The following is a 27,043-nucleotide window of genomic DNA, read 5'->3' on the forward strand; positions in this document are numbered from 1 at the left end:
CTAACACGAACTCATTTTCGTGTTCGAGTGGAGCTATCCTAACTTCCGTAGGCTAAAAAGTCAGCCTCTTATATCGCTAAATTAAAGCAAAATGCTTTATTTATATTGCAGCCTTTTTTAAGGCCTCTGCAGCAGTTGGATACAATGGTAGAAACTTCAAGGAATTTAGTGAAGTTTTGGAGTTGAAGAAGATAAATAGCAAAGTTACCTGTGCAGTTATATCCATTTAAGAAGCCATCAATTACACTTTTGGTAGTATGCTCAAAAACTTCCAACTGGGATGAACTTTCAGCAAAAACAGCATCAAACACAAATTTAAGATCTTTCTTTTTTCTTTTATTAATATCCCTATGGGTCAGTCTTTTCCCATGAAAGAAGCTAATTTCTTCCTCTTTTGGATCAAAGACCAATATATGCTGGTCAACAACATGAACAACTTTGCTAAAGTTGCCATCTTTTTCCTTTTGAGACTCTGGACGGACACGGACCACCACTTTCACATGATTACAGACATCATCTTCCTCTGCAGCAGACATAACAGCGTCTCTTTTGTCCCCCTTCTTCACTTCCAAGGCTCTTTCTGTTGAAGCAGCTGTAATCTTTTCTGCAATTGACAAAAAAAAGTGAAAGGCCTTCTATTTCAAATAGTTCACACCTTTAATCAGGACAAATATCTTGCACCTGTGCTGGATCTGCCTAGCCCCTCTTAGTTAGCCCTTCGGACTGCTACAATGACCGCACCCTTTTGGAAAGGACTGTAACTGGCCTGAAAAGGTGACCTAGTTCAGTATAGCTTTAAGAAAACTAAGCTCATAAGCTTATTTCAACAATTTGAACTACTAACTCATCTACCAGCTTTCCTTTATTTCAGAGCAAGCTTGCAGATGAACTACCATGTTTCCACGGACCAAAGCCAGTGGTTTTCTTGTCCTTCAGCAAAACGCAGAGCAGCCGCCTGTCTGGTTTCTCTAGGTTATTAGTTTAGTCACATTGCACATAGGTTTAAAGAGACAGTTAAAGTAGAATTCACATTAACATAATTTGCACGGGATACGGAAACATGTCCCGGAGACGTCAAACCAGATTTCCTTTTAACGGGCCAACCTAGCTCATAACCGAGGGTTGTTCACTCCCCACAGCAGACAGCGACCTTCACGGTAAAGGCTCTCGGTAACACTTTTTCAGCTTCGGGGCAAGCTTGCCCTCTCTCAGCCGAGCCGCCCCACAGCCCCTGGCATGAGCGCGACGCGGCCGCGGAGCGAGGCCGTAACGCGGAGGGAACGGCCGCAGACGGGCAAGCGGGGGAGGGGGACGACGCGGCCCAGCCCAGCCCAGCCCAGCCCTCTCGACTCCCTGCTCGCCCCACTACCGGTAGACCTCCCCCAGGGCCCACCACCAGGCTCGACCCCACGGCACAGATGAGGCTACAGCAGACGGAGCCGACCCCCGCCCGGCCGCCCGACCCCCGCCCAGGGCCGCCACTCACCTCAGCGCCCCGGCTGAGCAAACGGCCGCCAACCCCGGCCGCCGAATTCAAACACAAGCGGCCCGCCCCCCCGCCTCCTCATTGGCCGCCGTCGCCGTGACGCTCGCAGCGCGACGACGCCGAGGGTAAGTGCGTGGGGACGAGCGGCCGTGCGGCTCAGCCCGCGCTGGGGCCTGGGTGTCTCCGATGGTGCGGGCGTCCCTGGGCCGCTCCGCCGTAGCCAGCAGGCGGGTGTCGCCCCGTGGAGGCCGCAGGCGCCTGCTGCTGGGGGTGGGGGGAGCCCCTGGGGGGTGGTCCCGACTGGGTGTGAAGCTGAGGTGGAGGCTCCCCTACAGCTGTGCCGTGGGGCGGGCGCGGCGCTTCCCGCCTTTCTGAGCCTCTCCGGGGGAGAGGGGGAGGCCTGGGGGGACGGGACGGGACGGGAGGGGAGGGGGGGGTGTGTGCGCGTGTGGGGGAGCGACGCTGTTGGGAGTGAGGGCTGAGGGGCGAGTGAGTGGCGGAGCCCGCGGTGAGGGGGTCTTCACTCAGGGCCTGGCGGGGCGGGCAGGCGGCCTCTCGCTGCCAGCGGCCCCTCGTGTCCTGGCCTTGCCCGGGCGGGGAGCGGGGAATAGCCCTCAGCCTCTTCCTCCCCCTTACCGCTGTAGGGCCTGGCGCGGGCTGGGGTGCGGGCTGCGCGCCGCTTCTCCGGTCGCCTCTGAGAAAAAGCCTTAATGGAGTTGAGTTTTTGTTCCCTGGTTGCCTCCGTCTGCTTCAGTGCAAGTCCCGCTCTGCAGGCGGCTGCCGCCTCAAACTCTGCTCAAATGCCACTTAAGACGTGCCCCAAGAAACTACGCTTTCTGCTCCCTTCTAAGAAAAAAGTCCCTAATTGCGTAGAATGAGGATGGTTGTAAGCAAGGCATTTTGTGTCCCTGGTGTTAACAACATCTCCTGGGCTCATACCAACATAGGGCAGTGTGAGTTGGATGATGATTGTTGGTCTTCACTCTGTTCATACAATATTTTCTATAGAGGCGTTGTAGTTTGTTGCAAAACCTCAGGGCTATGGTATATCTGTGCAAGGTTATAGAATCATACACTCTTCCAAATTTAAGGTAATGGGAAATACTTCCTATTTGAGGCTTAAATTATCAGGAGAATAACTTTCCAGAGGTGATAACTCAGCATGTTCTTATCTATGCAGACAAAAAGCCTCTGGCTAGGTAAATCCAAGCAAAGTGTGTAATAAAAATCTTATAGTTAAAATAAGGTTGCCCTTCTGTTAATGGTATGAATGTGGGATGACACTTTTTTGAATGGTTTTATGTCAAAGGTTGGAACTTTCCTGCCTGGCAGGAGAGACTATGCAATACAGCGTTACAGAAGGTTTCAGCTCTATAAAGAAATACAGATTGTCTTACAAATAAAGCCTTATTATCACCTACGTTAAACTTTCAATTTGTTTTTTTTTTTTTTAATGGAAAGTAAAAATGTGCTTAAGTCATGCAGCCTTCTACTAGTAGGTTACTGACTTAGTTTTGGAGTGTGTTGGACAGGGGGGAAAAAGTCATCAGTTCTCCATGTAGTTAAAAGACCAACTACGTAGCTAATCACTCTAATGTTTCCAGGGTTTAGAGTAGTATTTCAGTTAGTTATACTGTGGAGAATTCTTGCCTCTGGTTGTGCTTGAAGTATTTGGTATTGCAAGATGTAATGCTTGATGAAAACAGTATATTTACTACATGTGTAACACTAAATTATAGCACCATTTTAAATACGGTTACAGTATTTGATTTGTCTGTTTCTATTTTAAGTAGAAATACGGAAAACTTGGCAACCAGAGTGCTGCTATTCAGAGCAAGTGTCTCATTGTGTTTGACAAAATGGAGGGGAACAATTTGAAAGTAAAGTCACTGTTCTGGTTGTGCTCAGATTTGGTTAGTCGTTTAATGTTAGCATCTCTGGGACATTGTAACACTGTTAGAGTCCTGGCAATGAAAAGGAAGAAAGGTGTTCCTTATGAAAAGAAAACCATTGTTGCTTGAATATGATTGATTGGTAGATGACATTGAAAATTCTGAAAACAAGTTAAAGTAAGAGATTCTCACTTTTTGCTGACATGACATATCTATAAAACCACCCATCTTGGGCTGTGTAATGTTTTTCTTATAGCATTTCCACTTTGTTTTTTAAACAAACCTACTGTTTTAAATATTTGTTTCAAAGTAATTCCCGACATCTACTGTTTTTCTAGGTTGATCAACTCCAAAATGTTATCTCAGTGTCTGTGCCAAGTTTACAAATGTTTGTTTCCGCGCAACATAAAACTGAATTCGATAAATGTGGCTACTTTGGCCAGACGGATCCATTCTTCAGCAAAAAAGCTTTCTGACTGTGAGTTAAAGGAACAAACCACCCAGAAATGTGAAACTGAAGAGTTTCCTCAAAGTACAGAAAACAATAATTTTGGAAGATTGCACATACCAGTGATGCTGGAGGAGGTTGTTAATTGCTTATCCCCCCAGCCAGGCCAGGTGAGTTAAATGATTAATTAACATTTGTGATTCAGTAGCAGTCCAGCAGAAAAGTTTGTGTAGTCTAGGGTACCTCTTGTTTAGAGAAATAAAGGGATGCTCTTTAAGACTCTGTTGCACCTTTTAAAGCTTCTAAATTGTTTTGCAATTCACATTAAGGCTGTATATTTAAAATAATAAAAACCTGGTATCTGTATGCCTGAATCCCCAAATAAGCAGTATTTGTTAAAACTAGTAAGTATTTGAATAATCTCTTGCTTTTGTGCTTGTCTTTCTGGATTGCTCTTGTGTATTTCTAGGGTTGTGTTAATTACGAATAGTAGCAGGGAGTTCTCATGTATGGTTATGTCATCAATTCGTGAAGAGCTCTCTTCCTTTTTTTATAAGAGGTAGTAAGTATGTAGGTTTTAAAAATCATGATCCTATCTTGTTCTGAGATACTTATTTCCATGGTTTCATGTGGTTTGAGGCACTATATTTCCTTAGGATATACTTACACTGCATAATGTGGTGCACTGTAGAGGTACTGTAGTTATAAAATGACTGTGTTAAACCAGAAACGGTTTAACATCAATAATGTGGATGTATTACAAGTCGTCTTATTTGGCTACAGTACAGTGAGTAGATTCCTTTCGGTATCTGGGTTAGCTCAGGTCTCCCTACACTACAGTGTTGATATATCTACATTGTACTGGTGTGTGCAGTGTAGGTATGCTGTTACACCTCCCTTTACAAAAATGTTACACAGTGAAATAGTTTTCACCTGAGAGGTCTTAAGTACAATATTAAGTTCAAAGGTTTTCTTATACAACTTAAATGCTTAAATGATTTTCACATTTCAGATGCTTTCATCTATGATTTTAGTGCTTTTTCTGTTAGCTTCATAGGATCTTATTAGTTTAGGCTTATCAATGCATAGTTTTACTACGAAGACTGAAATGATACACAAAGAAGTAGAAAGTTCAAAGTATGTCTATGTGTATGTTTGTTTATTTTTACTCAAAACCAGCATCATCCAACAGTGGCAAAGGGATATAGTGAGTTTGAGGTGGATTCAGGGATCAAAAAATTGCGGTCAAATTTTGTTGCATTGCCTTGAGACAACTACTTTAGTTTGGAAGATAAGGTATCATTTTAAATGTTTTGAAAACCAGAGAGAATCTGAATAGCGTAATTATTGTGACATACACATTGCATGTGTCCTACTGTTGAAGATACCTAAACTAGTGAAATACATGATGAATTTGAGTTCAGATTTCATTTAGATGTCAGAACTATTATGAGATTTTCACACATTAAATGAACATATAAATTGTGACACTATATGTAAAGTATTTTTCCAGCTGTGTAAGTTTCTACTTAAATAAGAATTAAGAAGAGGCTGGTGGGTGGACTGTTTATTAAACTGTGTTTGTTGATATCAAAAAACTTATTTGGGGACAGAACTTGCAAAAGAAACTATTCCTGGTTATAAACTGTGGAGAGTAACTATTGTTGTCCCTGAAGGCTTTTTGAGAATTTAAATATTTATGAATGTAAAATAGCTTATTATTGGGGTAGGATTTTTTCAGGGCTGTGTATACACAGTTTTGCAGATTCCTAAGCTAGTGGTGAACCACTAATGACAGACATAAGAGAGAACAAGTGTGCTATCTTGAACAGAAGCATTTATAATATGACTCACCTTTTTAGCATAACTGAAAATGAAAACAGCACTTCCATTTTTCTTTTTTTTTAAAGATAGACTAAATCATATATTTGCAGCACTTTCTGAAGCCTGAAGTTTTGAAAATAAGTAGTGTGCAAGAGGATGCAATGTGTCAACTGAGTTTTGCTAGAGTAAGCATCAGTGAAATTTTAAACAAAGGCTGAGACTGTTTCTCACTGACATGAATGGTGGTACAGTTTCTGTTAAGAGGGATATAGAACTGGGACTGTTGGATCAATTTACATTTTCAAGGTTATAGTCATTACATTTTTAAGGTTATAGTCCATGAACACTTTATTTTGTGGGCAGGGATGGTAATGTTCTGATCTTGGATTTTGTTTTTCTGCTTTCTTCTCTCCTTTGTCCATGAAGATTTCCTTTGCTCAGCTTTAACACAGTTACATTCTTTGTTATAAAAAAGCTGATTTGGGCCTCTATTTCTTGTTGTGTCCTAAGACAAGGAGTTGCCAATATAAAGAAAATCCAATTAGAAAGACAACATTCTCCCTATGGTTTTGGTCAGTGAATGGGGTTTTCATTTTACTTGTAGGGGTTCCTAAGAAAATAAATGTTACTTAAGAGTGAGTCACAGCTGAGATAAAGATGTTAGTACCCTCCTATTGAATATTCTTGTTGACTGTCTCCTTTGTGGAATCTGTTTGTCAGGGGTTTAAGCAATAGTATTTCCACTTATCTTTGAATCTTCTTTTATTGCCTTAGAGCTTGTTTCTACAAAGTCCCTGTAGTAGTCCTGTCTTTGAAGCACATTGTACAAATTAGTTTTTACCGATCTACCTCACTTCTCCTCATTGAAAAGTCTGTTGCAGTAAATCCCCACACAAGTAATTTCCTCTTTAAGTTTACTGTATTGACTAAACTACATTTTAGTCTTCTCAGTCCACTAGTGTTCTTTACGCATACTCGACCAGTGTTTCTGCAATTGTCTGGGCAGCTTGAGTTTTCTCTGTTCTCTTAAACTTTAAAGGTAGCGAAGAACCAAGCATATTTTCAGAATGAATGCCTTTGGACATCCGGAAGCACATTTTCCCAGTTTGCACCCTATTTTTTCCTATTTTTTTCCTTTGCAATAGTCACTTGCCTTTTACCTAGAGATGTGAATCTCTTCCACATCATACAGCTATAGTGTTATGAAAAAGAATTTCATTAGCAGTGAGTTCTAGTATGAATGCCAGAGGTGAAACTTTGAACTTTTAATTATTCTTATGGGGGTCTTATAACAAAGGTTCTTACAGGTTGCAGAGCTCTAGGAAACTGTTTTGATAGTGCTGCAGCACAAACAGCACACTTCTATGAATAATATTTAAACTCCAACTGGAACAAAAAGAAATATTATACCCTACTCAGATTTTATGGGGAAGCCTGTAATCTGATGACATCTATGGTTTTGTGTTAAATATGATCTAGAATAGACTAAAATGGAGATACAGTAAGCTCTAGGAGTATTACTTGGTTTGTGATAGTTCTGGAAGTGCTTTTTTTCATATCTGTAAATTAAATGGTAGGTGGTCAAACTTGTGGTGAGAAAGAATGAATGAGACCATTTAGTTTTCTCCAGTGTTTAAGTGATTCATCAGAAATGGAGTTAATATCAGGTGTTCTTTGTATCTCATTATGTTAATTTGTGTCTAAAAAAAAATAAGGCAGTTAATTTTCCCCAAACAGATCTTGTCCGACATCTTCTTGAGTTAGCTGGGACTTCTTGTGGAGGTATCCTCTTTGATTCTTCATAAAATTATTCAAATTATTTTTACTACCCAGCTTTCATTGAAGGGGGTATCCTCTTTGTCTTGGAAATAATGTGTGATACCTAGCTTCTAGAAAGAGACAGGTGTTTCTTAAAAACATCCAGCTTTGCCATGAGCTTTCCTTTCAGTCTTTCAGGTATATATTGCATTGTTCTCAGGATAGCTACTATTTTCATGCATCCAAATGTCAAATGATTCTTTTTCAGCTGAGAGAGGGTATGAGCATGGCCTTCCAAAATAACAAGAGGAAGCATAAGACATTGCTGACAGTCGAACGTTGGTCTTTTGTCACTGAAGTGCTGCTTGAGCTCTGCAATTAGTTTGAAGACAGTAGCCTTTCACCTCCTGAAGTTCTGTTGCCACTGTTGGATGTTGTTGATCTGGAGTGTAGTGGTTTCTTTCCTACTCCACAGAGCTAGTTAGTCAAGTAATAGCTGACATTCAAAGGAAGCTGAGGTAGACTGTTGGTGTGCGAAAACAGAGTCCATTGTTCTGAAGCTGTTGTCTTAGTTTGTTTATATCCTTGTCCATATGTCAGTATTCCTTTTCTTTTTCTGGCTTATATTGAATGTAAGGTCTTAAGGACAAAAATAACCTTTCTCTGTACAGCACCCTACAGAGTAGACTTCTGTTTTGTGAGAAGAGTTTCCAAGTATCATGGTGTATAAATAATTACGTGGCTATGTTGGTGGCCAGTGTACTTATCGTAGTACTTCCAAAGCCATCTGCAAATAATTTATAACTGGAACAACCCATTTACACTAAAGGCTCTCAAAATTGAAGTTTTCTGCAGGGTGTCCAAGATAAACAGGAATTGAAAAGGGACCTGGAAAAATTAATTCTGAGTTCTCAAGTTGTATGAGAATTTTGTAGGATGCAACCAAAATACCAAGTTTGGCATGGAATATTAATTACATCATGAGATAAATGCTGAAATACTTGGTTTGGAAAAGCACAACACTCCATGGACATATAACTTTTTATCACTTTAACCTATTTTCCACTAGACTTGTAAAATGAAAGTAGGCCCAATGACATAAAGCAAGAGATTTATATAGTGTTTTGTATTGTAGAAACAACTTTTTTTTTTTGTGGGAAGTATGCTGAAAATATCTTTCCATATGCAAATTGTATGGTTAGTTTTTCTGTGGCAGCAGCACAGTGATTTATATGGTGACTGATAAACATAAACCGTTGTTGTAAAACAGGAAGAAAGATACTGGAACTTGCAGGAGGCAATAAATTAATATAGAGAAATTCTGAAAATATTCTGGGAATTACAGAACACACTTTTTCCATGATACTTTAGTTTTACTAGTGGGTATTGAGAGTTATTTCAGCTGATCATGTAGTTCCTGTGTACCCTTTCAGTCACTCTTGTCTTGCCTGATTTCCTGGTTGTGTATATTGTGAATATACAAAAGAGACTAGCCAGTTTTCAGGTCACAGCTGTGTAAGGAGATGTGTAATAATGTGTGTAGAGTGCATACCTATGCAAAGTGTATTCATTTTCTGCGGTGTGTAGTAGGAAACTTGTTAAATGGAACCTCATTAGATAGAGAGCACTGTTGAAAGTATTTGGCTAAAATCATACTTTAAAAGGGATTTTTTTTTTTGGTGAAGGTTAGCATTTGAAGGTAGTGCATGAAAATGTGCATTAAATATTTTGAAATATTTTCAAAAAAGTTTTGATTAAGATAGTCTCTCAAATATCTATATTTGAGAGACAAGATAGTCTCTCAGATATCTATTATTATTTAAATTACTTTAAATAATTTAAAGTAATAATATTACCTGTTTTTATGATGGTAGTGTCTACATGGGAATTTGGAAAACCAGACCCCATTTGCTTAAGTTCCTTAACTTATAACCGATTGCTCTCTGCTGTGACAAACAGTCTAAATAAAAAAGTAACAAGGTAGAAGGAATATTATTTAACAATGTGATGCCAGCAAATGTCATACAAGTTCTACAGTATCTGCATCCGGGTGAGTTCCATCACAAGATGAGAGAGGAAAGAAGGGAACAGGGAAGAAAAAAAGACAGGAGATGGTGTTCATGAACAGCTTGTCACTTGAGGGCGTGGAGAAAGTCCAGTCATGCTCTTTAATTATCTGAAGTTACTTGCTTTGCTGTCTTCTGTAGTGGGTCCCAAAAAAATACAAGAATCGTAAATTCCCTAATGACAGACGAAGTAAAACACATACAATTTATTTGAGAGCACTGCACATCTGTTCTCTGTTTTGAAGCTGATGCTGCTGTGTGGTTAGACTGTGGTACTAGGAAATGAAAAATATTCATGTATTGGATCTGGATGATGGCAAGATACAAATGAGGCATGGTGAAGAAGTCCCTTCAGATTTTACTTTTTTTATACTTCAAGATTTTGCTCTTTGGAGAGAAAGTAACTAAAAAAACTTGGGCGGAGGGGGAAGAATAAGTTGATAGCTACAGCTGCACAGGGAAGAATCTTTTGGTTGTAATTCTTGGACATCTGCCCGACCACCTCTTCTTCCCACCTGCAGCATGACTCTCAGCAGGCATATCTAAATGGTATCATCAGCAACAAGACAGCTCTCACCAACTTTCTTATGCATCTTTCTTCTATTGCAGTAGAGGAAGGGAAGTCTGCAGCTGCTATGTCCAAAGAGACCAGCAAGGGAACTTGGTCTGCCTACTGAGAACAACTCTGCAGATGCGCCAGATTTCATTTTATTGTAATACTGGGTTAGCTTGCTGTTATCACTCTATCGCATAACAAATGGTAGTGCTTCAGGAGACTATTTAAGATGCTGTGTTATAATAAAGCAAGATTCAATGCTTTCGGGTGACTCAGCTTGTAATGATGCTGTATATGCTCTCCTTTTCTGTTGTGACAGCATTAGTCTTTGCACCTCTTGGGGAAAACTAATAAAATTCACCAGAAAGTAATCTAAGCCCTTTAAATTTTAACTTGAGTGAGCCTGTGATCCCAGAAAGGGTGATAATTAATATATGTAGCTACTCATTTCCTCCCCATCTAGTACTGTGTGTCTTATTTAGTCAGCCTTTTGGCTAAGCTTTCTTATTAAATATTTGAATTCAAGTTTGCAAACAGGAATACAGGCTTTTTCTACCACACAAAATATTACTAGGGGGTTAAGATCACAGTTGGAATACAGGAAATATTTGCAGGTTTTTTCCTTACTTTCTTGCCTTTCTGTTTAAGGTAATCCTGTTTTGAGTAGTAAAACACAGGTGCGTATTCTGCATAGAGAGATAATTAAAGAGGTTAAACTACCAAATCTGATGTTTAAAATTAATGGGTATCTGAAGTCACCCAAATGTATAGTCTGTTTTTTTTTTTTTTTTTTAATTTTATTTTTCTTCTTCTTAGAGTTTCTGAGCACATCATCTTAGTTCCAGTGGTGTTTGCTGGTGCTCAGCAGCTTGGGAAAATACTTTTTTAATAATTGTGTATTAAACACTGAAATCAACTAATATTGTTTCAGGCTCCCTCTTTATCAAAAGTTGTATTATCTAATGTCAGATTGTTGTAGGCACCTGGCAGCCAAGACTTATCAAAAACATGTACATGTTTTTTTTTGGGTTGTCTAACCATAAATATTAAAGACTGGATTAGATTTTCAGTTGAGCCTTTGTAAAATTTTCATTGCATCTTAAATACCTCCTCAGTTATAACTGAGGAAAGAAGTTTCTTCTGAGGTAGCTGAAGGAAATCGGCTCCATCTTGCTAAGTCTAGTGATTAGCTGAAGTCATTCAGACATTGAAATTTTAATTTCCTATGGAAATGTTCATAATGGCGTGCTTGAGTCATAATGTCATTAAATCTAATTCCAGACAACGTTACTCTTGGGAAAATGAGTAAAGTAAATATGCACACTGAAGCAAGGCCTGCCAGAGCTGTCTAAAAGCAGGTGACAAAGGCAGGTGGTGGTGTTTTTTGTTTGCTTCTCTTACCTCTCATCTGAGGGGAAAAGAGGAAAGGGCTCATCTGTGTTCTGTCGCACTGAAAAAATTTGCTCCCAGTAATCTTTCTGGATGCTTCACTCAGTTACGTGAAATGCAGCGTTCGGCTGGCAGGTTCCACACTAGGCAAGGAATGCCACTTGGTATAGGCTAGAGGGTCTGGGTCATGGCTCCCTTTGTGTCTGGACGTGCGAGGATTAGAGTGGTTTACCAGCGCGTGGGCTTTTGCCAGGCTTCTGTGAAGGACCTACAATTGAGGACTGAGAAAGCCGTCATGTATTTCAAGATGATTTGTAGATATTTACAGGTGAAGTATTTCAGTATGTTCTGTAGAATCAAGATTGCAAATTAAGGTATGAAGTCTTAGAAAATAAGTGAAGGCAGCAAAACAATAACAAGAAAGAGGTAACATTCCTTTTTTTATGTTTTAGTACAAAAAATGTTCGTAAGTAAAGAAGGGAGCATCTTGCCTACGAAATTGCTGGTTCATATTTAGCTGTAATCAGAAAATTGAACCCTTGTGAAGGAAATATATTTGAAATTAATTGTGAGGCTATTGAGTGATTATGATTGATGGTGCTTCAGAATATCATATTCATAACAATCTTTTTTCCCTTCTGTGTGGAATGATGTAGAGATGGTTGATAGAGAATGCAAGTTACTGAAGTGCTTGAATATGCAGACCTAGTCAGTGATCTTACAGATATATCAGCTGTATACTAGTATAATTTAGTAGCATCCTCTGTTAGTGTACCAATGAGATGAATGTGAAAAACGAGTAATAATGGTTGCATTATGTTGAAGTGTTGAATAGACCAGTACTGGAAAATCATTTTATATTGCACTTAATATAATACATTATGTGAAAAGGTTGTTTTCTTACAAAATGCCAAATATTTATTTAGATTTCTTTTTGTAATGTAAATTGTTAGACTTGGAGTGTAAACAACTTTTTAATCATTTCATACATTCTCTCAAAGGTGCTTTTGGAAAAAATTGCAGTCCAGTTATGTTCCACCTATCAGTCCTTATTTTTTTAAACTGCATGTGATAACTTTTTACACAGCTGAAAGACATGTACTGTATAGGACTGATAAGAGAGATTTTTGGCTTGCAGCTAAAATTCTTTTTTGCCATGTACTTTATTTGCTTCTTTCTCTTCTCTAGGAGATACCAGGAAAAAATGGTTTGTATGGTGTAGTATATTACCATTAGCAAAATTACAGAACTATAAGATTTTTTTCTTTGGTCATCTTTATTTTCTGGCAGGTGATGTCATAAGGATAAGACCTTTTAATCCCTTTATAATATTTTCACTGTCAAGTTCAGGTCTTGTATGCTTGAGCAACGTCTGGATGGGAATTGTGCCTCTGTGGCTTAACCTGCACAATGTAGGTGCTCATACATTTCATAGCAGTGTCATCAACATCACCTTTTTGGTAGTAGGTGCAGAGTTTTGGAAAGCTTGTTTACCTTGCATATGTTTCAACATTTTGAAGTTTGCTGCAGGGAAACTTGAAATGACTGCTTTGCTCTACAGGGTAACCTTGACCACTTTTTGCCACAGATGTTTTTATTTTCCAGAAATTCCTTTTTTAATTCCTTTTTCACTGTTAAATACTTTTATATTATAACATGGCAGTATTTTGTTACTGATTGAAGTTGAGATGACATTAGAACATATACTCGAATAGTAAGGCATCTTTCATTTTTGGAGTTCCTTATAGAAGTAACAACGCAAATTGCAACTCTTTCGGAATGGGAGGTAAGGCCTTCAGAGTATCTAGGTGTCTGTGTACAGTATGTGGTTCTCTAGATTTTTAATAATAATTTCCCTTCTGTGCAGCAATAGTTTTGAAACAATTATTAAGAATCAAAATAGGTACTGTCTAGTTTAAAAACAGGTATGTCTGCTTTACCTTATGAAACTGAACATCTTTGCAAAATACTTTAGATTCTCATAAGAGGGAGGAAAGGTTATTAGTATGCTAAAATCTAAATAATGCTTCTTACTAAATTGCAATGGTATAAAAATATCCTGATAAAAGTGTAAGAATATCTTGGACTATCTTTGACCTCTCATTTTCTTATTTCTAGGATAATTTTTCTTATTTGCATGTGAACAACAGCAAAGTGTATGTTTTAATAATTTTTTTCAGCTGTGACTTTGAGTGTGTACAGTTTCTTAATTTATTTAGAGAAATATTAAAACCCTTTCAGCATTAATCTAAGAGGAGGTTTCTCTACTAAAGAAATCTTCGTTGCGATTCCACAAGTAACCAATTTTTATAGCGTGTCTCACTGTGCCAACATTTTTTTAACAATTTGTTTTATTCAGAGTAATTTTAAAAGCCCTGCCTTTTGGCAGGCATATAAAACAAGTATACCTTTTTAATTTTGTATATTTAATGGGAATCAAATACAAATTCTTAGGTATTTCTGCAAAAATAAAAAGATAATCCTTTCTCGACACGGTTGATGTATGTATGTATTAGGGCATAATGATAAGTACAATAAACAGATTTGGCATAAATTGGGAGGATGCAGGAGCCTTGTCCATCACAAGCTGCATCTTGAGTCAACTGAAGAAGCAGTGCTTAGAACTGAGAAATATAATAATTATAGTATATGCTTTGTGCTATAGATATAATTATAGATGTATGCTTTGGAATTAATTAGGGGTAGGTAGTTAGACTTTGCTTTTTAAGATTAGTCTAAAGTCCTTGTTAAATGGCTTTGAGAAGCTGCACATCTTTCAGCTTATGTGAGGTATGTTCTTTCAACGGATGTCACTTCTTCTAGCAGAGCAGTAAGTGCATCCCCCAACAGAGGAGAAGAGGAGAAAGATTCATAGAAACTTTGTTTCCTCATTGTTAATTCTGTTATCTGCTAGTATTTTGGTGACTGAAATGTTAACATCATGGAGAAAAATATGACCTCAAATGGATAAATCTTTTTATCAATACTTTTGCTCTAGCAAAAATAGTTCTAGATTTCGGATAGTTCTAGAAATATGATCTGATTAAACATTTTGTAAGTTTTGACAGATGCCATTCACTAAAACCAGCAAGATTACTATTGTGAAGTCTGAAGTGAGCATACATGGTGTATATTTTGACTGAGTAGAGAGAATTTATCTTTTTTTTTTAATAAAGAATTTTGTAGATGGCTAATTGTTCGGCAGGACTGAATGCAGACCTCTTTGCTGGCCTTGAATTTATAAGCAAACAGTTATCTAGGGAAGGTATAAAAATGACAAAGTGACCTCTTTCTTATAAGTGGGAAATGGTATCCTATTGAAAAGCCCTTCTTAGTAGAATGTAAACCACTTATTTCTGAAGTAGTAAACTCTTACTTGGACACAATTAGCACTTAATTAGTTGTGTGTGTTTTTTTCCTTAGTATTATAGTACTTTTATCTTCTTTAGAAGATATTTGCAGACTCATCTGGATTATGTTATCATGGTGACATGATCTGGTTGGATTTCCATTTTTGAAGAATTTTCCAGACACTGTCAGGTAATTAAGATCTGCTGTACTTCTTTTTAATGTCTCCCCAAGAAGTAATTAAAGTTTGCCTTAATTTTTGGAAATAATTTGGTTTATGAATTTCTTCAGATGTTTTGAGAATGGCTTAGAATAAGTTAAATGGTTATACATTTTAATCTACTACAATAAAAACATGAAGAAACACTAAGTGCACTGGATTTCTATAGCACAAATATTTTAACAGCTTTCTTGGCCTATAGAAAGAAAAGTAGCACGTAAGATGACTTTCTGCAGTATTTTTGGATTTCTGTAGCTGCTATACTGGGAAGCACTAATAAGAGTGAGCTTTTTTTTACAGCAAATGTATAAACAATACTTTTTTTTTTCTTTTAAACTCAAGACTGTATTTGTACAACTACCGGTCTAACCATTGGTTTATGGTTGAACAGGTATTGTTTGTACAGATACAGACATTAAAAAGTTGCATTACACAGTGGTCTGTATTTTGTATCCAATCTTAACTCTATCAAAGGAGGTTGACTGGAGCATCATATAAGTATTACAAAAGACTAGACAAAATATGTGAAAATGCATCTTGGCATGACAGATATCATTTATGTCCGTTGTTTGCCAGTGTGTAGGGTTTTAATAATGCAGTAGAAGATAACTGAATTGTTTAATTGTCACTTACAATTGTGGCATTGAAAGGTTTTCCAGATGGTATCAGTTGTTTCTGTATTTTGTGAGCTTCCTTTGGAAAATGCTTTTAGATTACATTTAAAAAAATACATTTTAAAATGTAATTACATTTTAAAAAATTACATTAAAAAACCCCAAACACTTTGTTTTTAGCACAATATAGGGTTCATCTGCATTAGCATTTCCGTTCTTTAGCAAATAATCTGCTTTTGAGAGAATAAATTGATTGTCCCTGCTTGAAGCAGATGGTTCCCATTGCAGTGCACAAACTGGTTTTCTTCAGACTGAGCCAGGAGATGTATTCTGAGAGTGCACCTTGTGCTCCAACTGTTAATAAATATTCAGCGTAAACAACGAAAGTAGAAATGGTCTGAAGTAAATCCCACTGGCATGTGTGTAGGGTCTCAGGCAAAATGGTTGTTCTGCCCTTTGAGAATCTTCTTCCACTGGCCTGCTAAGCTAGGCATAGTCAGAGAGTGCCGAGTGAATAAGCAGCTATTTGTTTGGTTTTGTTCTTGTGCATGGCCACATGTCTGATTTGTTGTTCACTATTTGAACTCTGCTTTGAATTCAGATTTTTGTTTTGTATCATGAATTATGTCCCTGCAACATTTGAGTTCTTCACACATTATCATTACATTTATCTTCCTAGATAAATTCACTCATTTGTTCAAATTTGTTACACAGAATTTATCTTTACAGCTGTCCTGTAAGGTAGCACAGTAATACTCCTTCTACTTTCCAGAACTTAGAGGCATCAGTACCAAAATTATGCTTTGGGTGCCCATGCGGAAATGCCTCTGTTCCTGCTTTTTCGAAGAGGTTAACATGTTGAGTTAAACATTTGGTTTAGAGCTTTGAAACACATTGGAGTGACATCCGCTTGCAGTTGGTGAGGTCACAGTGTGTTTGGGAAGCAGATCTAAAGTTCCTGAGTTTTACAGCCAGAAAAATGAGAACCAATAATGTGATCTACCTGCTTGGTGTAGTGACCTCCTGAGAATCACACAGGAGCTGTGTGGCAGAGGTTCCAGTGTTCATCTGTCAGCTGAGTGCGTTTTTTAATTACAGTGTTGGATATTGCAATTTCCAATGTCGTTTCGCTTTTGCAAATAACACTCAGATTGAAGCAGGTGATTCATTCCTACAAGGTTTGGCTGGAAGAGGCAGGCTGAATGGGTAAGCCAGTGACATGGCTTGCTGCGACTGAAGGGGGCAAGTCCGGCTTCCCTGCTCCCCATGCATCTCTGTCTCTCCGTATGCTCCTGTCCTTCCCTGACTGTTCTGCAAATCACTTAAGCACACTGATGTGGCAGAAAACAATACAGCCTTTTCTTCTGTGTTAGTTTTCTATGCCATGTTGGTAAGTTAAATTGGCTTATGGAAGTATGTAGTAAGCAGCAGTGCTGGGAGAAATGAAGAGGGAGACTTGCATGTGCAAAAATAGCGCAGAACTGCTCCTCCCCCCCCCCCCCCCCCCTTGTGAAACCATACCCTTAGTACCAATCTTCATTCTCTGACTTAGCTGTGAAAAGGAGATGAAGTATGCCTGTTCCCAGTGAACTTACAGCTTTTTCAATTGGTAAAAATTAATGTTAAATACTGAGATTTGTAGATCCTAGTGTAGGTTCTGGGGAAAAACATGCTTTAATTTAAGATTCTCTCTTACTTAATTGCAGCATTCATGCTCATTTTGACCCTCAGAAGCCTTACCTGTTCCACCTTGTGTTCCAGGCCTGAAATAAAACTCTTAAATTCTTTTTCAAGTTTGTTCCTGCTTATCATATGGCTTAACAGATCTGAAACTGCACTGTACATGCTGCTATCTGGATATACGTTCTTGCTTCCTCTCTTGTGGTGCTGATTGTGCTGCCATGGAGTGAGCTCACACCAAAACTGTCAATTTACTTGCAATTGGTTTTCAGGTGACTAAGCAAGCAGATCCAACCTGTGACTACAGGGCCAGTGTGCAGCTAGAGCTGAAGATGATAGTGAGCAGCCGGTTCTTTTGAGTAATAGTGAGATGTTTACATCGGTTTGTACATATGTACTGTAGGGCTTCTCCTCAACAGGCTGCCTATCTTGGGTCTGGACACCTCTTATCCACTTTTCTCTCTGATTGCTCCCTCTGTATCAGCACTATCAGAGCGGGATTTGAGAGGGCAAGAGAGATGACAGCTTTCCTTTTCTGAGATCCTCTGCTTAGCAGCTTAGACATCATAGCCTGAGCATTTGGAAAGAACAACTGGGAGAGGAGCCTTGCTTTTAAATTAACATGTTTTTGGAGGTCCATGAGAATATCAATAGAAGAGTCTTTCACCTAGGATTATTGTCCAGTTACTTTTTATTTCAGAACTTGAAAATGCCAGTACTGCTTAGTACAATGGTAGAATTGTTGTTGGAATTTTAAAAACTAAGCAGACATATTTTTTTCCCTGAATGGGGAAATGGCTGAAGACTTTTTGTCACTCTTTCCACCCCCCCATCAGCTGAAGACCTTACTTCTGACATAGAAAAATTTCAACCTCCAATTATTAAAATCAGTCAGGACCAAGTGGCAGAAAACACAATCTTTCAATGAAAAATGATAGATATTTTATTAATAATAAATAATGCTACTTGAGCAGGTTATAAAAAAGCAGATTTAAAATCTGTTGCTTCAGCTTCCAACTGTACGAAGCATTACTTGTATTCTGATTTTTTTGAGTTGTTTATGTGAAATGGAGTTAAAACAATGCTTCTGAAATTCTCTCCTTCACAAACCTATTTGAGCAGTTGTGTCAGTATATACTTTTGGTCATCTAAATTTAAAACAAGGCTTTTGCTAAGAAGGTCAATGAAACTACTTTGCTTTTGATCTTGCATCTTTGTGGGTGCCTGGATAGTTCTTCTGTAAGAAAAGTTTTACTGGATGAGTCAGTGCACTGAGTCATAGGCAGCATGAAGCCTGTAGTGCTCTAGACTAACTAATTGGTAACAGTCTCAAATTTAATTAAAGCACAGTTGTCAGCTCTGTGTTACTGATTGACATCCCACTGAAGTATTTTGTTTTTAGCAACTTACATTAATTGTTCTTTGCTGTTAAAATTTGTGTGCTTTAAGATCTTGTTTCTGTTGAATAGACCTGCTTATTGCCATTACCTTTTACTATCCTCTTTATGATTTTTATAGTACTCGCTTTGAATTTTTTTTCCTCTGTTAGGTCACATATTTGGTAATTATGCTCTTTACCATGCCTGTGGATTTAGAGATGTTTAGAGTCCTTTGAGGATTTTTTTTAAGTTTTCTTCATTAAGAACTGTCCAGTTAGCACTGATGAGTATTTTTTTAACTTTTCCTGAACTTTTGTAAGCATTATGCAAAATTTCTTAAAAATTAAATTAATACATTTTTTGTGTTGACTTGAAGATTGCATTTTCAATTTTGCTCATTTTCATTTCTAATGTTAATCTTGTGTGGTACCCTGTTTTATAATAACAAATTACTTTTCTTTATCCCAGCGCCTGCCCATCATCCCCAGATGATGGCAGTGGTTTCCAATATCATTGGAATCTTTCTGCCTCCTGTTCTTCAGTTCCTTTTGTGTGTTTCTTTCCATGATGCAGCTTGAGGAGGCAAAGAGCTATATGGGGGCAGGGGGGAACAGAACATGTCTTGAAGCTGTCTGTCTTTCATTAAGGGAAAAAAAAAAAAAACAACCTCAGGGTCTTGGGAGAAAAGCAAGGTTTTATTTTTTTTTTAAATCATTTGCATGATTAAAAAAAACCAATCTTACTGGCTTTGTGTAGGACTTCTGCTTGCTCCAGCTGAGAATTGAGGAGTGAAAACTTGAATGGATGGTGGCTCTCTTTGCAACTGAGTTTCTTATTTTGAAAACCTTGGAGATAGCATTTTTGAACTTTCAGAAATGGTCTGTGCTACTTCTGTATGTGATAAATACTGAAGCTGGGATGGTGAAGAAAAATTGTTTTCTAGAGACTTGAGGAGGTAGCAGATGTTTTAATTGCATATTAATTCTTTTTCTCTTGACCAGTTTTTCCTCTCTCCTAAGCTCTTTAGATCTAAAGATCTTGCTAAATCACAAGACCATCAGTAATGCAGTACTGCTTCACATCAGAAGTGCACCTGACCAGGTGTCCAGTCTCTGGCAGTGCCCAGCAGCAGGTGCTAACGGAAGCCTAACAGAAAGGAGAAGTAGAGAATGATTATTTTTCTACCTTGCATTACCTTGAAGACTCCAACAGTAGTTTAAGGACATCCTTGAGAGGGGGAAGGAAGGAAAAAAAAAGTTGAGGGTTGTATTCGTGTAACATCACTGGCACAGTCTTTTTTCAAGTTTGATTGATCTCTTTAAAAAAAAAAGTGTCAAGTATTATTCCTCTGCCCACAACATGATATCCATAGTTTCAATATTTGCATGAAAGGCACTTTCTTTTATTTGTTCTAACTTGATGCCTGATAATATCATCAGGTTCCCCAAGCTCTTGTATTTTGAGATAAGTGAATCATACCATCTGCTACAGCTGTATAAAAGCAATGTTAATAGTCCTCCACAGAAAATTGCTGGAGCCATTGGATGTTGTATTGGACCAGAAAGATGTGTCCTAAGGGACTCCTTTTCCACATTTCCTATCTTCTTGTCCTCAGCTAAGCCCAGTTTCATATAAAGCAGCAGTGACGGAAGGTGTTCTGTTCTCTCCTGAAACGATCATTCAGTTAGCTCTGAAATTTGTTCTTTGAATGTGATTTTCTTGTTTTTCTAGATTGTATATTTTCCTCACATCAACTTTCTCCTAGGAATGCAAAGCTTACTGATGCAGTTCATTCTTAGCTGTCTTCCTTTCTATAGGATTTCTTCCTTCACGCATTTTTCCTTGGTTTTCTTTACCTTGATTTTATCCAGTTCCTCTCCTTTTCTAGCAGTTCTTCCTATTTTCCCAGTTGTACGCTTATTCTCCATCCAAATATCTACTCATTTGGTTTTGCATATATTTAAAGTGTTTTAAAAACCTACATTTTTAAGTAGGTTTATGGCTGTAACTTTTTCATGTAGGTATTCTATTTCATCAGTTTGAAGATGCTTAGATATTTTGAACATGGTCACCAAAATATATTTATCCTAGAAACCAGCAATAAAAGTAATTCTTTAATAGAAAAATGCAGCATATTTCAAAGCATCTTTTTCAATTTGAAAGAAGCAGGTAAAGACTTAAAGCAAAGCTTCCACCTGCCTTACAGTCATTGAGGAGACTAAACTTCTACTGGAGGTATCCAATTTCTAGATAGAATAAAATCAGATAAATATCTTCCATTTCAATTCAACTTTTCTTGCTCTGTGCAGATTGAGGAAAAGGCTTCTGTTGTGGAGTCTTGTAGCTTGGATTTTAAACTAAGTAATTTGGGAACTGTCATATTGTACTGTAACAGCGGTAGTAGTAGCTAGTTGTGTGATGTGATTCCTTTGTAAAATATTAATGGCTCTTCCTTGGATGAGTGCATTGTTGCTCATATAATCTTGGTTACAGAGTTAAAAGTGGTGACAGTTTCCTATTTGTTTTCATCATGTTTCCCACACACCGTTTGTACATACAAATATACATACTTTTTTTGGTTTTTAGCACTTCAAACTTCTTTGGGCTAGCTTATTGCTGGACAGAATCAGTCTGTTCTAAGTTGGTGTACTGAAGATGGAGAAACAAGATTTCTGACCTGTTAAGAGGATTTCTGCATCTTGCTACAGAAGTCCAAACGTCCCAACGGTAGTAGGATTTTCATTTGCTTGAGGTAGAGGAAATATTCAGTAATGTTTACATATACTAATGAATAAAGTCATGCATTTTTAATTGTGTGGGACACAATGCTTTCTTCGTAACACAAGCAAATAATTGATGGTGATAGTATCTATTATTTTTCCTCTATAATATAATTTTCAGATTTAAGTGAAGAGTTTAGAGGTCGTCTTCTGTGTGCATTGACATATTGCATGTTACCGACAGTGGTTTTGCCTTGCTATGGTAGATGGATTACTTTTACAGATGTTGCAGAAAAGTTCTTTCCGATTAGTTAGTTCTTCCAGGCAGGTAAGGAAGAAAAAAATCATTAAGTGGAGTCAGAAACACCAATCTTGAAGTATTTGTTAGTCTCTTGGCTGCTGGTAGAGAGAATAATTAGAGAATTAAGACTTCATTTCAGCAAATGTTATGCAAAAATTCTCTTGTTGACCTGACTGTTGAGTGGGCAAGAGTAAGTGCTCAGAACCTGATAGAGCTGGCATTTAGAAAATCCAGAAGATAAAATCTAACACCTACTGAGGCATGAAACAATTAAGGTACCAATTTTAGAATAATTTCAGAGGCTATAATAGTTAAAATAATTTAACAAACAGTCCAATAACTACTCTTGGAAACATGCTCTTAGCCCCGTGATTTTTATGGTTTTGTAAAGAACTTTCCGAACTGGTTTAGGAATGTCTGTCTCTTTTTTTTTTTTTTTTTTTTCCCCAGCAAGTCAGATTGTTTGCATTAGGATTTTTCTATTTGAGTAATATATTAAAATATATAACTATTAAAAGCAAAAGAGTGGAATACAAGGGGCAAGTTATCAAAATCAATCATGCAATTATTTCAAGCAAGTATTGAAAGTTGTGTAAAACAGTGATTCTTACCACAATAAATGTATATCCATACTGTTATTTTAGGAGATAGAGCTTGAAGTTACTAGTTACCATATCAAACTAAGTTTTAAAATGTTTGTATGATGATTTTGATGAAATACATTTTGAGTAAAAGGATTTAAATAATTATAAATAATGGTAATGCCAGTTTCTTTGGTCAGGCATTCTGCATTACTACTGTTCTGTGAAGCTCCTGAGGCTTGAACATCATGGCCAGCCATGCCTATCAGCAGACACTGAGAACATGCCATCCCTGAATGAATACCTATCATGCTTAAAAAGTGATTTCTTCTTGAGATGTTTGTATATATGTTCATATCCCAGTTAAGGAGGTTGTAGGGTGAAAGATAACAGTAGTGAATACACTCAGTTGATTTGACAAGTTGGATTACATCTGTACATTGACTTTCCCACTAAATAAATTTTCATCAGTTTACCTCTACTTTGATCGGTGCAGCTGGGGACAAATGAAACCCTTGTTTTTGAATGCAAACTGGTTTCTTGTACTGTGTGTTCTAGGAAGTTATTGATCACCTCCAATCATGGGTTCATATTCTTCTAGTTACATCAATGAACATGAAAATGGAGTGTTTTTTTTTTATTTTGCAAGTTTAGGAGTCTCCATGACTCCTTTGCAATACTGGTGGTGTATGTGACATTTGTGGAACATGTCCTTTTTGATTCCTTTTGGAAGCAACCATTAAATCTCACTTGTGAAACCTACTAGATTTTCGTGGCTGTGGTTAAATTAGAACAAATGTTAGTGTTGAAAAAGCAGAAAGGCTAAAAATAATGTTTCTTTTCAAACAAAATTTACTTGGTAAATGTCTTTCGCTGTCTTTTGTTTCTTAATTTTATTGGTGACAGTCAACACATTCCTCTGACAAGTTTTGGTGTAAATACCCATTGCATTCAGTGCTTTCAATATCTGAATTTTATTCGTATTTTATTTTGGTGGTAATTACCAGTTGTGTGGGGGTTTTGTGTGTTAACCTTTTTGTGAAAGGATTCTGTATGCAGTGATATTTTAGGAGTTCAACAGGCTTACATTGTTGTTATGTTTAGAGATGTCCCTTTTTGACTATTTATATTCTTAGTTTAAAGAATAGAAAATGTCTGTACGTCTTGACCAGAAGACTTGGAGAATGTATTTGTGCTTACCTGTTAGTTAAGGGAGTTTATTGGTCTGTCCCACGCAGGATACTTAAATTTGCAGTGTCTTTAAGTGCTTTCTCTTCATCAAAGCGGGGCACATTTTCTGTGTTACTGTAGTGTGGAGACTTGCAGTCTTTATTCTTACACAAGTTTCAAAATTAGTTATTTTCCCTGGTTTCTTCAACAGAAGCTGTACCAAATTGCTTGGGTTTTCTAGAGGATCTTTGTAGTTTCATATCCTGCATTGTGACATGCTACTTCTTTAGCAGAAGTACAGTATCTGTGGGATAGAGTAGGGTGAAATCTGTCTGTTCTGTTCTCACTGAGTGGCTTTCATGCAGGTACTTAAGAATAAAATTTCTCATCACTGATGCTGTCAAAAGTAATTTGCAAAGTTTGGGGTGATATGGGATATGGATTTTTTTGGTAGTGTGACATGACTTCTTAAGAAGAATTACCAGTAATAATTCTTTGTAGTGTAGACATACATGTGACACTGACAAGCTACTTCCCTTCCATGTTGTGTCCTGTAAAGAATCCTGATAGTGAGACTTGATCCAGTTTTCTTACCTGATATTCTCTAACTCATTTCACTTTAAACCTGAGGACCATTTAACATAGCAACAGGAAACAGGTCCTCTGGTCTTTATGCCACCTTTAAAATTAAATGTTATTTAATGCTTTCTGGAGAAAATCTCAACAGTGCAGGCATCATATTAAAATTAAACTTCAAACTATTTTCTGTTGCTAAATTTATACTTCAGATTTTTTTAGGAAGCAGAATGGGATTGGAGAAAAAAAACTTGCTCTTCTTTGAAGTAGGTTATTTTTATGGGAATTTTAAAATCTTGCACAGTCATTTTTGCTAAATGCTTACTTTTAACAGAAAATGCTGATTAACAGGGTCATCTGAAGATGCAGAAATGTAAGAGTTTGTCAAAATGGACTTAATGAAGCGTAGACTTCAGATTCCTGTGGTCATAATACCACTCCTCAGTGTTTCAGAACTGGATTATTTTCCAGCATCCTTATATGAACTACTCTCAAAAAAGTATATAAAATGTTATACTGCTAGGAAAAGTGGACTTATACATTATTTTTATAGGAAATAAGTTTCATGTATAAATTGACGGTCATGACTGTGCTGTAGTGACAAACACGTCTTGTCTTATGCATTGCTTGTAGAAAAGCTCACAGAGCTGAGGTATTAGGAGTTTGACTTTTTAAATCAGTGAACTTTTATTAAAGTTCTGATTTGCCTTTACACTTGTTAACTGCACTTACGTGATTTTTATGATCTCCCTACCCCTCTATTCCACCAATAGTACTTGACTTTGCCATTTTTTGCATGAACTTCAGTATAATTTCTGAGATGTTGGTAACTCCAAGTTGTGCTGTCGCCCTCCCCTTTAACTCTGGTGTGTTGTCATCTTATTACTTGCTGCTGAATAAGGCATACAGGATAGTGAATGATTTATCATAGACTTGGACAGAAAGGAAATAATGGGGCTAGGCTTTGCATTAAGGTATTTAACTCTGCCATATAGTGTCTTTTTTAGGATGGTGACACACCTATGGTATTTAGAGTAGATGTCACTATTCTTGAATGATTCTGCTCTTCAGAAAAAAAATGGAAGTCAGATTGGCCAGCAGTGCCTCCCATGTGCTGTCATTTGTATCTTGTTTGTATAGGCAGAGGAACTGGCTGTGTCAGCCTGGATGGGGATAGTGTGTGGCTAAATATAGCGCATATTCAAAAAAGAATCCTTCCAGTTTAAAAGAAGCTTAATAGCATAAGGAATTATGTAAGATTTCATTAAGCAACCAATTGGGGAAAAAAAAAAAGTATTGTACCAGTAAGATAAATGTTTATGTTTACTTCTGTATTCAGTTTTAGCAATTGAATGTCTGACATGGATTAGACCACACTGAGTGAATCGATGCAAGTGTCATGTAAAGAAAACTTGAATGTTGATACACAATGGAGAAAACAACCAGTTATGAAAATCATCCAGTTATTTCAGTAACTGGTCTTATATCTTCAGTGGTTGTTGCTGTATTCACAGCCTGAGAGTGAATTTGCTGAGCTGTGCATTTGCTGTTGGAAAAACCCCTCTCACTTAACAGTTCGGATTTCTAGAGGTTTCTGCTTCTGTCCTGCCTGCATTGTCCTGACCTGTGTGGTCCATGGTGTTGGAACGGACTCCATCTTTCTAGGGTGTTGTGTTCAGGTTAGGAATGTACACAAGCTTGGCACTTTTCTGGGTAAAGAACAAATAAGTGAGGCTAAGCAGGATAGTCTCTATTAAAGGAGTCCCTTCCTTTGACATGCCCTCCTTGTATTTATTTAGGCTTCTCCAAAGTGGTATTACCTCGCTGCTGTGCTATAAAGAGGGAATAAGAGTAATTGTTGCTAAGGTGGATTTTTGGGAAATGTACACAAATATTCTCTGATAATACATTAGCTGTATTGGGGCTAATACAGTGACAGGACTACTACTGTGGTTTTCTTTAAGCTGTAGAGGGATTTGACCTTTGCATTCCCTCTGAATATATGTAGCTGGTTTAGGGGTAGGTAATGTGTATTTGGTGATGATTTTATTTATTTAACCTTATGAATCTACACTTTAGGATATAATAAGTGGAACAAAGGAAATCAACTACTTTTAAATAGTTCCAAACTGGAGCTGTTAATTGTAAACTAGTTTTCTGATGATCAATCTGATGCAATCAATTTAAAATGTCAAACCAGGTTTTCTCAGAAGAGTGAGAGGAAGAAAGGTGTGATGAAATACCTGCAGATAGATACAGTTTGGGGAAAAACAGTCTTCAGATAATTTTACATCCCAGCATGTGCCTGGAGTGTCATGGTACCAGCAAAGTGAAGATCAGGTTGGTTGCATACAGGACAGTGCAGGTTTGCAGATGCAGGCATTAAGGAAGGGTAATTGTATGTGCAGGTCTAGAGGAGCTCATCAGTACTGAATGTGTTGAGAGCTAGATCCAAAAAGAGGTTTTGGTGGCTCAGGTTATCCTTCTGGAAGAGAGGATTCAAAATCATAATTGCTTTTTAACTTTTCTTCTTGTGCAACTAACTTTTGGATGGAAATACAGGATAAAGCTGACAACTGTGAAACTAACAGACCCATCTAGTTGTGCACATTGATTCCAAGACAGCTAAGCACTCTAGGCATGTTCATAACATTAAACCCATGAATAGTCTTTTGGAGGTAAATGAAACTACATCTGAAGATAAACATGTGTTTAATTGCTTTGCTCCGAGGGAGATGACTACTAATCTGTGTAATTACATGGAATTGTTACTGTTATCTGTATGGTCTTCCCTACTGTCACACTCATTTGTTTGATCTTGTCTTAAGTTAGATAATAAGTTTGTTTGAAAAGAACTGTATTGTATCTGTGTACAGTTCATAAAGCAAACGAGTGTTGCTAATGGTAATTCCTTTGGCCTCTAATAAATGATCATGGCATACAACCATCATTATAGCAAAACTGAGTAAAACAGTTTGTTTGCAGGCAATAAATAATAGACAAAGGGGAGCAAGAAAGTTTTTTCTGTATTTACA

At 37.6% G+C, this 27,043-nt stretch overlaps 2 protein-coding genes across 5 annotated transcripts in view; one reads left to right on the plus strand and one right to left on the minus strand.

Annotated features, from left to right (window-relative positions):
- The window catches only part of KIF18A (kinesin family member 18A), a 46,400-nt gene extending 44,795 nt beyond the window's left edge, over positions 1 to 1,605 (minus strand). The window contains exons 1-2 of one of the 2 annotated variants that reach the window (XM_075502039.1): positions 1,487 to 1,605; positions 209 to 604 (exon numbers count right to left, since the gene is read on the minus strand). In XM_075502039.1, coding sequence (XP_075358154.1) covers positions 209 to 536 — 328 coding nt within the window. In that variant the 5' untranslated portion in view covers positions 537 to 604; positions 1,487 to 1,605. Of the gene's footprint in view, positions 1 to 208; positions 605 to 893; positions 943 to 1,486 lie in introns of those variants that run through there. The other variant, XM_075502040.1, reaches the window with a different exon arrangement.
- Positions 1,403 to 27,043, plus strand: part of METTL15 (methyltransferase 15, mitochondrial 12S rRNA N4-cytidine) — a 100,178-nt gene continuing 74,537 nt past the window's right edge. Inside the window, exons 1-2 of one of the 3 annotated variants that reach the window (XM_075502043.1) lie at positions 1,403 to 1,611; positions 3,717 to 3,996. In XM_075502043.1, coding sequence (XP_075358158.1) covers positions 3,733 to 3,996 — 264 coding nt within the window. In that variant the 5' untranslated portion in view covers positions 1,403 to 1,611; positions 3,717 to 3,732. The other 2 variants (XM_075502042.1, XM_075502044.1) reach the window with 2 other exon arrangements.

Source organism: Mycteria americana, chromosome 5, assembly GCF_035582795.1.
Source record: "Mycteria americana isolate JAX WOST 10 ecotype Jacksonville Zoo and Gardens chromosome 5, USCA_MyAme_1.0, whole genome shotgun sequence".
Classification (NCBI taxonomy): domain Eukaryota; kingdom Metazoa; phylum Chordata; class Aves; order Ciconiiformes; family Ciconiidae; genus Mycteria; species Mycteria americana.